Source organism: Lynx rufus, unplaced genomic scaffold, assembly GCF_022079265.1.
Source record: "Lynx rufus isolate CCGP_SWC_20201006 ecotype Redwood Valley unplaced genomic scaffold, mLynRuf1.p SCAF_8, whole genome shotgun sequence".
Lineage (NCBI taxonomy): Eukaryota > Metazoa > Chordata > Mammalia > Carnivora > Felidae > Lynx > Lynx rufus.
Genome location: NW_025814896.1, coordinates 65,495,901 through 65,510,482, shown reverse-complemented (window position 1 = coordinate 65,510,482; position 14,582 = coordinate 65,495,901). Strand labels below are relative to the sequence as shown.

The window sequence follows — 14,582 nt, the reverse complement described above, 5'->3', positions numbered from 1 at the left end:
AATCCATGGAGCACATGATGCATTTCTTACTATGAAGAGAGAAGGCTAATATATACGTTTTAAACTCCCAACTGGGAGTTATTTGGGTGAATATTATCAGCAATGATGAGTGAATATTAGAGGAGATGATTAAAGTGACCATCTAAGTGGACTAGCAGAAGGACTAAGAGTTACAAAGAACTGCGGAAGAGCTAAGGTGCAGATTGTGAGTTTTTGTCAGGGAGGAGACGGAAAGAAGTTGTGGGAGGCAAAACCCTCTTTCCTGCTTCTCTCTTGCCTTTGTAGTCAGTCTTCAAACCCGCCATTCCCTTCTATATTCCTTCCTATGTGCTTTAGACTTTTCTTCATTCTCTTTTATGGGTTTCAGCAAGGATTACTTGAGAGTAGATTTCTAGCCATCTCTTCAAGCTCACTAGAATTGATAGCAACCTTTATAATGTTTGGCTGTTTTTCTTTTACTGGACTTGGCCATTGACTTTGGAGGTGTTATGAGCAGGGTTTGACGAGGGGCGCCTGAGTGGCTCAGTTGGTTAAGCGTCCGACTTAGGCTCAGGTCATGATCTCATGGTTTGTGAGTTCGAGCCCCGCATCGGGCTCTGGGCTGACAGCTCGGAGCCTGGAGCCCGCCTCAGATTCTGTGTCTCCCTCTGTCTGCTCCTCTGCTGCTTGCACTCTGTCTCTCACATTGTCTCAAAAATAAACAAACATTAAAGAGCGGGGTTTGAGGAGGTACTATTGAAAAAGACACACAGCTTTTTTAACCAGCTTCTTTTTATCAAAGTCATGCATTTTCTTGATTCATCCTTCATAGCTCAGTTGTCCCTTAACAGTATTGTTTCGGTTTGAATCCTATTTCATTTCAAGTCTGTGTGAGGTACCATCTCTTGCTTTTGAGTGCTAGGGCATAAAATTTTAAAATAAGGGATTTTGTTTATAATGAAGGAAAAAGAGAAAATTACTTTATTCAAAATTTTATTTCCTTTTATATATTTTTTCTTTATCTTGTTTTTTCATATTGCATGAAATGTCCAGTAGTGCTTTTGACATTTTTGCATACATTTGATTTGAGTAGCTTCACTGCCTATGGAATGATTTCACTGAGATTTAATGTAAACCATTTGGGTGTGGGTGTGTTAATGTATAACCCTTCTTTGACTTATATTAGCAGTGGGCAAGCAAGACCACTTTTCTTCTCTTTTTCTGAAATGGCTGTGGTTAAAAAAAATATGTATCTTATTTTAGTCTGTAAGTTGGTTTGCAGACATTGTCTGCAGATGTGTCTCTTGATAGAAATACTTGTAATTACCTGAACAGCAATTGAGGGAGAAAACTCCCAATTGATTTTCCTTTAAAGAAAATTAACTTGATTCTCTAATTAAAAAGAAATTTGTCCTAATGTAGAAAAATTGAAAGAATTAGTAAAACATAAAGAAAAAAGCTCACAAAATTTCACTACCTAGAGATAATCATGAACATATACATTCAGTTCAGTTGACTATATATATATATATATATATATATATATATATATAGTGTCATTTTTCACACCTATCTCTTTCATCAATCCTACATTGTCAGTTACCAAGTGCTGTCTATTCTCCTATCCATCCTTTATCATACCTTGAATTTCGCCTCCTCTTATTCTCTGTGGTTACGGTTTTAGTTCAGGACATCATAATTGGTTGTCTGGATTACTCTTCTGGGGTCATAGATGATCTCTGTCTTTGTTTTGCAATAACACATTTCACTTTGCCATCCTAAAACTCTCATCTGATTATTTCATGCTCTTCTACTTAAAATTCTTCAATGGCTCTTCTTTGTCTCTAGGATTAAAGCCAGGCTCTTCTGAAGAACATGCCTAACCCTTTGTGGTTGGATTTTGTTTTGACTTATATCTTGGTATTTCTTTTTACCTTAGCATATGAAATTACTTGGTTTTCCATTGCCTGGAACATTTCCTCTATGTCTTCCATCCACTCTCTCTACCTTTGTTTTCTTATTACTCTATTAGTTTTTGTTGTTTTTTTTTTTCTATTAGTATTCTTAATTCACCTGAGAAAGTTCTCCAGTTTAGGGGCACCTGGGTGGCTCAGGTGGTTCAGCATCTGACTCTTGATTTTGGCACAGGTCCTGATATCACAGTGGTGAGATTGAGCCCCACATTGGGCTCCTTGCTGGGCTTGGAGCCTGCCTAGGATTCTCTCTCTCTCAAGGGGTGCCTGGGTGGCTCAGTTGGTTAAGTGGCTGACTTTGGCTCAGGTCATGATCTCACTGTTGTGTGAGTTCAAGCCTCATGTCAGGCTCTGTGCTGACAGCTCAGAGCCTAGCGCCTGCTTCAGATTCTGTGTCTCCCTCTGTCTCTGCTCCTCCTCTGCTCATGATCTGTCTCTCTCTCTCCTTCAAAAATAAATAAACATTGAAAAAAATTTAAATTTTTTTTTTTCAACGTTTTTATTTTTATTTTTGGGACAGAGAGAGACAGAGCATGAACGGGGGAGGAGCAGAGAGAGAGGGAGACACAGAATCGGAAACAGGCTCCAGGCTCTGAGCCATCAGCCCAGAGCCTGACGCGGGGCTCGAACTCCCGGACCGCGAGATCGTGACCTGGCTGAAGTCGGACGCTTAACCGACTGCGCCACCCAGGCGCCCCTGAAAAAAATTTAAAAAAAACCTCCCTGTCTCTCCTGCCCTCCCCCACTCACACACACAAATGTGCATGTGCTCTTTCTCTTTCTCTCTCTAAAAAAAAAAAAAAAAAAAAAAGACTCAAGACAGAAAAGCAGAAATTAGTTAGCTGTGTCTTCAAATGTTTTTTTTCATTTTTTAATGTTTATTCATTTTTGAGAGAGAGAGACAGACAGACAGACACAGTGCACCAGTGGGGAAGGGGCAGAGAGAAAGGGAGACACAGAATCCAGAGTGGGCTCCAGGCTCTGAGTTGTCAGTACAGAGCCTGACACAGCGCTTGAACCCACAAACCATGAGATCTTGACCTGAGCTGAAGTCGGACACTTAACCGACTAAGCCACCCAGGCAGCTGTGTGTGTCTTTGGATATGTAGATAATTGTACCTCAGCACTGATATGAAATGTACTTTGAGTGGCTTTTGTACTCTTTTCTTGTGGCCGTGGCATGAATTTCTTAACCCAGTCTAGTGGCGAAGACATGCTTGTTATGTCTTATTACAAAATTCATTAAGAATTTCAGGACATGATAATGTTCAGGGCTTTTGTTAAGATGAATGGTGTTGAAAACTTAGTTTCCAGTGGACTTTAAGTCCATTGTGGACATATATATTTTATCCTAGAAAAAGTTTTAAAATTAGACTCTTACTAACTTCTTTGGAGTAAGCTGGGAAGTTATGTACATGAGGCAAGATTCTGGACTGCTTACTGGTATCCTTGATCATGTCACATCTCTGTGAGAATGATAGGGTGGGGACTCAATGTGGGGAATGGAATTGAATGATTAGATACTCAGATTCGTACAGATAAAAGTGTAAAAGTTTAAGTGTTGATAGAAGAGATTACTTAGGATTTGATAATTTATCACTAATTTTGTGTTTGTGGGGTACCTGGGTGGCTCAGTCAGTTAAGCGTCCAACTTTGATTCAGATCATGATCTTGCAGTTTGTGAGTTCGAGCCCTGCTTCGGGCTTTGTGCTGACAGTTCAAACCCTGGAGCCTGCTTCAAGTTCTGTTTCTCCTCTCTGTTTCTCCTTTGCTCACACTCTGTCTCTCTCTTTCTAAAAATAAAGAAATGTTACAAAAAAATTAAAACAAAAACTAATTTTGTGTTTGTATTTTTAATCAGCTGGTAAGCTTTAACTTGACGTTCTATGTGATGTCCAAGTCTTTATATGCTCTATTTCTGTCACATACACAGATATTTATAGATAGAGATTTTTGCATAGAGCAGATAGAAAAGGAATATAGGTATGACAAACTCCTCAGATTTGCTTCAGAATTATTTGTGGTTCCATGTATTACTGCAGTTAGCAAAAATCGACTCATAGTATAATTTTATATATGATGTTTTTTCCTTTATTTTTTATTTATTCTTTATTTTTTTTGAGAGAGAGAGGAGGAGCAGAGGAGGGACAGAGGGAGAAAGAGAGAATCTTAAGCAGGTTCCATGCTTAGCGCAGAGCCTGACATGGGGCTTGATCCCACGATCCTGACATCATGACCTGAACCTAAATCAAGAGTCTGTCACTTAACTGACTCAGCTACCCAGGTGCCCCTCCTTTATTTTGTTACAATAAATATTCCTGTGAAGAATAAGTGGAATGAATTTTGTTCTTTTTCAGGAAGAGACTTTGGGTGAATGAAAAACTAAATCCGTTCTTTTTCCTTTTATTTTTCGGTTTCTAAAGGGCCAAACTAACATCAGATGCAGAGAAGGAATCAGTAATGATGTTTGGACGGAACCTTCGTCAGCTCCTTTTAACAAGTCCTGTTCCAGGGCGCACCCTGATGGGGGTGGATCCTGGTTACAAACATGGTTGCAAATTGGCTATAATTTCTCCTACCAGTAAGCACATCTTTCAGCTTTTCAAATAAAAGTTGGTTGGCTGGTCATAACTTTTACATAGTATATGTTGTGAGGGTTTGGAAATTATGTTAATTTTTGAGGCTTAGAAAATGGTTGTCTCACATATATGGAAACTAGAAAATCAAACTTCATATTTGCCTTCTTTGGTGACCAAAAGTCTCAACATATTACTATCATTTATGACCTTTCCTTTGTCACAGTGGAGATATTGAGGATTAACTAGGCTCAAGCTTTAATAACTATCCTCTAGCAACTTCTGTTTATTGTAGTGTATTTATATATGATGCATTTTAACTCTGTATATATTTTAATACCAGAAATTTTTGTTTTCCCCAGCATTTTTTCCCTTACTCTCTACTTTTGCTATTGCTCTTTATTTCTTACTGCATTTCTGTGTTATTATTTGAGATCATTTTCTTTCTGCCTGACACTCTGACTTGTTAAATTTAGTGTGGGGTCAGCTGGTGACAAATTGTGTCAGTTTTTGTCTAAAATGTTTCTGATTTGCCCTTGTTTTTTGAAGGATATTTTTGCTGGGTATAGAATTCAGGATTGGTGTTACTTTCAGTACTTTAAAGGTGTCATTTCATTTTTGTTAGTGTTTTTTCCCACCTCTGGCTACTATACTTTTTGTTGAGAATGAAAAATCAACCAAAAATCTTATTATTGCTCCTTTGAAGGTAATGCTATTTTTTTTCCTCTGACTGCTAAGATTTTCTTTGTGGTTTTCAGAGATTTTCTTATGATGTGCTTAGTTGTGTGTGTGTGTGTGTGTGTGTGTGTGTGTTTGTTTTGTTTTTTGCTGGGTTTTTTGCATGAATTTGGCTTGGGGCTTGTAGAGCTTTTTCCATTTCTTTCTGGGATTCCAGCTACATGCATGTTAGATCTTTCAACTTCTTCTGTTTTTCATTCTTCTATTTTCTATTGTTTGTCTTTATATTAATTATGTTTTATTGTATGTCTGATCTGCAATTAAAGCTATCTATTGAGTTCATTATTTACATTTCTATGTTTTTAAGTTTTGGCATTTTCATTTGGTGCTTACAAAAATTCATTTCAGTTCTATAGTGAACTTCTTCACTTTAAATTTTTTTAACTTTTATATTTTTCTTATACCTTATGGTTCTCTTATTTATTTATATTATTGTATGCTATTATAGATTACATGTAATATATATATAAAAGGATATTATTATATCCTGTTATATTTATTCTTGTGTTTCTTTTGGTTTTGTTTTTTCTTTCTAAAATAACTTTTTCTTTTATGCTAATTCACTTTTGAATTCTCTCATTTCTGGGGTTTTTTAATTCTGATTTATGTTATTCTTTTTTTTATGATTTTTTTTGTAGATCATTCTTCTATATTAGGTTACCATTTTTCTCTGTTTTGTGGACACATCTTTCTGTGTCCTCTTTTTAATTTCCTGTTTTTAAAAAATAATCATTCTATATGGCATTTAATTGTGATCCTTTTCTGTTGGTCAGTTTTATATAAAATTCATTTTCTCCAACTTCTAGGATAGAACACCAGGAAAGGTTTTCTAACAGTATATCTCTAGAACTATCACTTATTTTTTTCCCAAAATTATTGTGGGGGAAAAGCTCCTCTGTATCTATATGAATAAAGAGATAGTCTTCTACTTTTAGAGTCTGTTTTCCCAATGCTTTCCTCCCTTTTACTGGGACTTTCACTCCCTTTTCCTTTGCCCCTTTTATTCTTGCCTTGCTCAGTGTGGATATGATTCTCAGCAGTTTGTCCTCAGTTGGGGTTTTTGTCTTGAAAAGCATATTCTTCTTGTTTGTTTCAAGAGTTCATAGAGAGCAGGGTTTTCCAATCCTGCCTGAACTCAATGGGCAACCTTTATACTGACCTATAAATTAAGAGTGTTCAAAGGTCTTTTTCCCAGGGAAGTGCTTTTTGATATTTTTGGTCCATGAGATACTTCATTGCTTCTTTCTTCTTGCTCCCACAGAAATGCCCATACATGTCGGCCTTGATAGTTATGTTATTCCCAATTGATCATCCTTTGGTTTTCTGGAGATGCTTTGTTGTAGATATAGTCATGGGTTTTTGATTTTGCAGTTCTACTTGGTCTGTTTTTTTTTTTATGGTGTACATTTTTACAGTAAATGGGAAGTATATTTTATTAGTGTTTTTTCCTGCATCTGTTGAGGTAACATATGTATTTGTGTTTGGACATGATATTATTTGTACTGCTTGTAAGATAACTTTTTAAAAATACCATATACACTCCCACACGTATATATGTATGTATATATTTTCAATCTGTTTTGGTAAGACATTTCCAAGAATTTATCCATTGCATCATTTAATCTGAATTAACATGAAGTTGATTATCATAGTCTCTGTATCTTTTTAATGTGTGCTGAAGCTCCAGTAATATCCTCTTCTCATTACTAATATGATTTATTTGTATCTAACTTTTTTTTAAGTTATTTGTGTCTTTCTTTCTCTTGATAGGTATTGCTAAAAGTATGTGTTTTTCTCAAGTGATTTTTAACTTTAAACTTCACCAATCCCCTCTATTATATATATTTTTTTCTGTTTCATTAATTTCTGTTTTTAACTTTATCATTGCTTTCCTTCTGCTTTCTTTGAGATTTTGTTGTTTTTTTCATAACATTCTAAATTGGTCACTTAGTTCATTATTTCTGTTCCTGAGGTCGTTACCATCAAATATATTTTTCACTGAAATATAATATAGAGAAGCACACAAGTCATAAATATGCAGCTGAAAGAATTATACAAGGTAAAGAAATTCACATATCTGTAACCCAAAAGAAGAAATAGAATAGTATCACAACATTGCCTGGCACATAGTTAATATTCAGTAAATGTTAGCTTGATATTAGGTGTTGTTAAAAACCATTTCTCTTTTAGGCATCATGATATTTAATCTAATGATTTTTTTAATAATAATAAATAGCAAAGTAGTGTCCTTGTAACTTTGGAGGTAAGAAAATTTTAGAGTACTTCGGGAGAATTCAGTTTAGTGAATATGAATGATTCATGCTGCATTTTAAAAGACAAAGCAGTTCTCTTTTTTGGTTCAGATTGCTTGATCAGATCATCTGTGTGTTATGTTTTGTAATTTGTTACAAACTGGCTTTTTATTTTCATTTTTTTCTAAGGTCAGATACTTCATACTGATGTGGTTTACTTGCATTGTGGACAAGGCTTCCGAGAGGCAGAGAAAATAAAGAGGCTTTTGCTGAATTTCAAGTATGAAAATAAGTAACATTTTGAGTACTTCAGTGTCTCAGCCAATCAGAGATACCTTTGACGCTCCTAATTTGGAGGGAGGGATTAAGGGAAGTGCCTTGGTGAGAGAGAAGGAACCATGTAAAACAATGCTGGGGCAAATTGCTGGAGAACTCTACGTTTGGAGACTCAGGAGGGACATTGCTCCCTTCCTCTGCCGCCTTCACTAAACAAAGGTGGTAATATGAGCAAAAGTGAGCATTGACTTCTTTTATTTGGGCTTCCTCTGTCTCCTTCTCTCTCTCTCCCTCACTTCCTGTCCATCTGTCCTTCCTGCCTTCTTTCCTTCTTTCCTCTTCTATTCTTTTTCATGGACTTGAGGATTTGAATGGATATGATAGTAGTTTGAAGCTTCAGAGATTACTTGACAATATATCACATAGTTCAGGCATGGCATCTTCATTATGGCATAGAATGTACCACAGTTTCTTATCCATGTCTAAATTTGGTTCCTTCTAGATGGGAGGTAAGCTGATTGTTCTTAATTGTGTCACAGTGAAATATTTGTCCTCTGCCTCCCATAGCAAATGCAGCGGCATTGCCCTTAATTCTACCTAAGTCTGTGTCTCCCTTGTGATACAATGGAGAGAGTAAGATCATCGTATGATAGTATTTGTGCATTCTGTACGTTTTCTCCTGATTGATTTAGAAGCAAGCCTTGAGCTCATTCCATTTCTCATCTTGTTTATCCCTTGAAGCTGCAGCACGGTGGTGATTGGAAATGGAACTGCCTGCCGGGAAACAGAAGCTTACTTTGCTGACCTGATAATGAAAAATTACTTTGCACCACTGGATGTTGTTTACTGGTAAGGATGTTAGGAATGTTTGTTTTCTTTGAGGGACAGGGGAACTTCTGTAGTTCCTTCTGTGATGAGTTCTCTCTTCTCTTTTTATGATCTGCCTCTTTTTTGCCTGTAGACCATGTCTTGCTGTTCACAAGAGCTTTGCAGGACAATGTAAAGTGTCTGTCTCTCAGAGAAATTTGAGTTTCAGTATCCTGAAAACTCTCACAGGAATAGCAATGTAGGATTTACCTGTTTTCATGGGGTTTTCCAGGCTGTACCTTGCATGAGGGCTCTAATTAACTACTAACTGGTACATAGGACTGTGGATAACTTAGCTTTTTTCTCCCAAAGTTCTGATGCCTATAAATTGTTGGTTTTCAGAACTGAGAGCCAAGGTAAGTATTATACATTCAGAGCACTTCTGATATTCCTTTCTTATTTGTGTCTTCATCACAGGCTTTCATTTCATATAGTTATCTAGTTAACTTCTGACTAGCTTTGGATTCGCATCACCCATTTCTCCAGTCCTGCCCCTAGAACTATAATAGTTGTACTTTCGTTCACCATTGTTTTCTTACTTTCCCTTTGTACCTCAGGTAGCCATGCTTACCTTTTCCAAACTACAGTAGAATATTAAGTTCTTAAGAGTTTAATTCTACAAGAGAAGAGAATTACTATACCTGATATCTAGGGAAGAGTGCACGAGCACCATTTTCCACTGCTGTTTGAGAAATATCATAACTAACTATAAGTCACAATTGATGAGTATGTGACTGACAGGACCAACAAACAAAACCTAGCATGAGAAGAATTCTAGGATCCATGGAGATAGGCCAAAAGAGGGGGGGCCTCGTATTTAGTATAGCGTTCCATGTGCCAAGAGTGTAATCAAGATGTCAGGAAAACAAATGCAGAGTAACCGAAGGGGATTAGGAAGTCAGGGACAAACTGTAGGTACCACAGGGCCATGGTTAAGGAAAGGCCCAGATTGAAATGTCTACCTCAGCTTTTTTCCCTCTCCCTCTTCTTGTTCAGGGTAGTGTGGGGAATACTGGGGATCTTCCCTATCCTGGGAAGTGTGCATATACATCTACTCCTTTTGAGAACCTAATACAAGGACCTGATAGAGCTAATTCAGTTTATTTCAGGCAGCTTCTCTGATTTTTCTGTAACTTGTTCATGTTACTTTCATAAAAATATCTTGGGTACATTTTAAGTGCTTATAAATAGAACTTTCAGGGCACCTGGGTGGCTCAGTTGGTTAAGTGTCTGACTTCGGCTCAGATCACTATCTCACAGTTCGTGGGTTCGAGCCCCGTGTTGGGCTCTGTGCTGACAGCTCAGAGCCTGAAGCCTGCTTCAGATTCTGTGTCTCCCTCATTCTCTTCCCCTCCCCCACTCATGCTGTTTGTCTCTGGCTCAAAAGTAAATAAACATAAAAAAAATTTTTTTTTAAATAAATAGAACTTTCAAATCATTGAAAATATTAAATAGTGAAGGTTTCTTGAATTTTTCTGGTTTTGCTTATGGAGTATCCATTGACTGAACTTTCAGCAATATCTTGCGTGGAAAAGATGAATTTTGGAGTCCGACAAATCTAGGTCCGTCTTTTTTGTCACCATTTACTGGCCAGGCAAGTTAGGAAGACTTCCTGTGCCTCTCTGAGCTTCACTTCACTTCATCTTTAAAATGGGGAGTAGTTTTGCTTTCAGTAACACTTTGAAGTTTTCTTCATAATTATCTTGTATATTAAATATTAAAACTTTCTTTTGTATTTATCTCCTTTTGTGTATCTATTAAGAATTATTTTACTACATTACTTTATCTCTGTATAAAAGAATACCATTTTTTATGTTAATTTTGTCCCTAGCCATAGCACAGAATTCTTTCATTGTTTATAATTAGTTTTTTTAGTTGATTCTCTTGGATTTCTAGGTAAATGGTCATATCATTTGCAAAAGATGATGAATTCCTTTTCAAGTTCTATACCTTTTGATTTTCTGCTCTTGTTTAATGGTACTATGCAATATCTTTGAAAAACTATTAAATATTAGTAATGATATTAGACCCTTTTTTTTCCTTCCTTTACTTTTATGAGAATGCTTCTAGCACCTCCCTCAAGTCTAATACTGACTTTTGTATATTTCTCAAAAATCACTTAAAGGAAATCTTTTTTTTTCATGCATGTTGAAAAATACTGATTCCTTTTTTATTGTTTTAAAAATCAAGAAAGAACGTTTATACTTCTTTAGAATTCTGCTGTAATTGTGTGTGTTTTTTCCTCTTTTGGTCTATCATTACGCTGAATTATAGTAGTAGATTTCTTACACTTGAACCATCTTTGCAGTTGTGATTTGAGCCCCACTTAATCATAGTGTATTTTTTATGTACTGTAAATCTGTTTACTAATATTTTAGTAGGTGGTTTTGAAGTCCTTAAACAATGCAAATACCTAATCAGAATTTATAGTGAGTGCTTTAGGAAAATCAGCTGATTTCATTTTTTTGTCCGCTCATCTTGCCTCTACAGAAAACACTATTTTCTCATCTAACACTTTGAAGTTACATTACAGACTATATTGAAGTTGAAATTTCCATACTTTCTTTCGCAGTCATTTTTACTATCCCCTGTACAGATAATCTGATATGCATTAGTATAATCCTGTCAGTTATTCATTCTGAAAAATCTTTTCCTAACACATCCACCAGCATATTTTCTCTTATCTGTTCTTTCCAATACTTTTTCCTTGGCATATCTGTCATAGGTTAACATACTGTGTGACTTACCTCCTGACTCATAAACCCCATGTACTTTGACCCATCCATCCAACTTCCCTATCCCATTTCTCTCCCTACTCTTAAAATATCTTAGACTCTACTATTTATACATACTATGGGGGAAGTCTTTGAAAGCTTCAAATCCCAATTACTAAAGGAGGAAAAAAAACCCTGGAATTAAGTTGTAGAACTTAATTAGAACTATGCTAAGGCTTAGTTACTTAGACATGTTTAAAGTTGGAAGTGTACTGTAAACTACACATTAGACTTCTTTCTTCTTCTTTCATTCCAGTAGTGTGTCAGCCATTTCATAGAAAAGAAATATAATTTAAGGAATCGCAATTTTGTTGCTTGAGTTGTTGTATCTTCCAGAGTCTAACTGAAATGCAGAGAAAAGCTTGAACCTCGAAGGGTTAAACTCATTTGTTGAAAATGCCTAAGACTGAAGGTAATGAAAATCTTTTGCCTTAAAATTAAAAAACAAACATCATTTCTTTAAAGATTTTAATATTTATTATCGCACATTGGAAAACACAGATAAGTGATAGGTTTTTCTATTAGCAAAATTGTTATTTATATTTTAGAGCATATTTCTAGATTGTGTGTGTATGTTATAAAAAGGAACTCACACTGTATATGTTTTACATTTCTCCCACTTAATATATTCGCATGCCAATAAATGGACTTTACAAAATCATTTAAAATTACTACAGATAAACTCTTATATGAACTTCTATTTTATTTATTTATTTATTTATTTATTTATTTATTTTTTAACGTTTATTTATTTTTGAGAAAGGGAGAGACAGAGCATGAACAGGGGAGGGTCAGAGAGAGGGAGACACAGAATCTGAAGCAGGCTCCAGGCTCTGAGCTGTCAGCACAGAGCCCGACGCGGGACTCGAACTCACGTACCGCGAGATCATGACCTGAGCCAAAGTCGGCCGCTTAACTGACTGAGCCACCCAGGCGCCCCTGAACTTATATTTTAGACATTCCTCATTGTGTGACAGCTGGCTTTTTCTAATCATCACCATTATCAGTAAAGCTATAATAAATGTTTTTGTGCTTAGATCTCTACACATCCTTTATTTCTTTACAATACATTCTAAGAAATGGAGTACAGGTTTAAAGATGTACCTGACCACTGCTCCTAAACTGAAATATGCTTAATTACCAAACTGAGTCTATTACTGAGATTATTTCCCTGCTGTTTTTCCTTCTTCTCATTATGTTGGCTAATTTGGGATGTCATTACTTAAAAACATTTATGTCACAAGTCCATATAAAGGTCCAGATAAAATGGTAAGGAAAGAAAGGATTTCTTATTGTGAAATATATCCAAAGAATATAGAACCTCTGTATACAGTTTAAAGATGAGTAAAGTGAATGTCCTTGTTCCCAGCTTTTAGGCTCCTTATGTGTTTTTCCCTGGAGTGCCTCCACCCCATGTAATCACTGTCTTGGGTGGTATGAATTATTGCTTGAGAAAATTTTCAAATATTTGTAGGGCTTTTGAACTTCATTGCCATGCTGTCTTTTAGAGTGACTATGCTAATTGATACTCTTACCTAGGGTGTCTGTTCCCATTTTCTGGGGACCTTGGGTATTAGTACAGTGCATGCTTGCTCTGTCATTTTTGTTTTAATTACATAGTTGAAATCCCAGCGTCACTGCTTATTAACTACTTGTGTGAGTTTGGACAAATTACCTAACCTTTTAGTTTCATCATCCATAAAAGGAGATGATAATAATACCCATTTTACAGAATTGTTGTGATGGTTAAATAATAATAAATATAAATGTATATATAATATATATATAAACTGCTTAGAACAGTATTTAGCATATACTTGTGTTATTAATGAAGTGAAATATATTTTTGTATGTTCACTGGCCATTTCTGGATTTTTTTGTGTATGTGTGGATGGCATGTGTCCTTTGCTCATTTTTTTTTCTTTTGGAGGTTTTCATCTTGTTCATAATGTTTTGTACGTGTTTTTATATATTAATTATTGATCGATTTGTCCTAATTTTTTGAGAGACAAAGTGAGACAGCATAAGTGGGGGAGGGGCAGGGAGAGAAGGGGGACACAGAATCTGAAACAGGCTCCAGACTCTGAGCTATCAGCACATAGCTCGACGCGGGGCTCGAACTCATGGACTGCAAGATCGTGACCTGAGCTGAAGTTGGACACTTAACTGACTTAGCCACCCAGGCACCCCTGATTTGTCCCAATTTTTACAAATTATACAAGTAGTTTTCTCCATTTTGTGTTTAAATTTAAGAATTTAAACCTTATTTCATATAGAATTCTAAATTTTGTTTTTTAAGATGTATCTGTCTTTTTTCTTAATGGCTTTTGAGTTTTTTATTATTCTTGAGTCTAGAATATTAAAAAGCTTATTAGTATTTGTAGAAAATATGAACCTCTCCTATATCTGGAGAATCCGTTCTGCTAGTCTTCTGGAGGTTTTCTGGGTTATTTAGGCAGGTGTAGGTGGAATCTAAGTGATCAGCAGGACGTGGTGAGCCCAGCGTCCTCCTATGCCGCCATCTTCCTAAACCTCTCCTATATCCAAGAATATCAAGGTTTTTTTTTTTAAATGCAAGTTTTTATTTCCCTAATTTTTCTTTAAGTCTTTTGACTTTTCTTTGTGAAGACATAAAACCTCATTATTTTCTCAGTTACTTATATGGTTGCTTTAAAGCTTTATTCTTTAAGAAAGAAACTAAAAGTTAACCAGAGAACCTTAATCAGCTTAGGTAACAAAAACAAAGAGTTGAAGGCTGTAAATTAGCTTGAGAGTAGTTTTGAAAGAAGAATGGATGCTGATTTTTCCCTTTCTTTCTTAAGGCCTTTGTGACCAGCTGTAGTATTTTGTAAACAGAGCCATCTGATTTCTTTCTTTTCCTCCTGTCTTCTCCCTCCTACTTTCTTTCTCCTTCCTCATTTTTCTCCTCCTTCTCTTTCTCCTTTTATGTCTTTAATTCTCTTGTTTGGTTTCACCTTATTTTAGTCACTTCCTTTTGTTTGGCAATTGATTATTTTTGATCTTTGATGTATCTTTAGTTTTAAACCTGTTAGTAAAAACTTATCAGCCATAATTTCAGTATTTATTTCCAGGCCTGGGTAGTATGGGATTTGTCCATAACCTGTTTAAAGTTAATTTTTATACATG

General features: G+C 35.8%; 1 protein-coding gene across 2 annotated transcripts in view; it reads left to right on the top strand.

The window, feature by feature from the left end:
• SRBD1 (S1 RNA binding domain 1) overlaps window positions 1-14,582 on the top strand; it is a 192,504-nt gene that overhangs the window by 42,249 nt on the left and 135,673 nt on the right. For both annotated transcript variants that reach the window (XM_047068610.1, XM_047068609.1), the window contains exons 11-13: window positions 4,376-4,533; window positions 7,708-7,798; window positions 8,536-8,643. In XM_047068610.1, coding sequence (XP_046924566.1) covers window positions 4,376-4,533; window positions 7,708-7,798; window positions 8,536-8,643 — 357 coding nt within the window. The remainder of the gene's footprint in view (window positions 1-4,375; window positions 4,534-7,707; window positions 7,799-8,535; window positions 8,644-14,582) is intronic.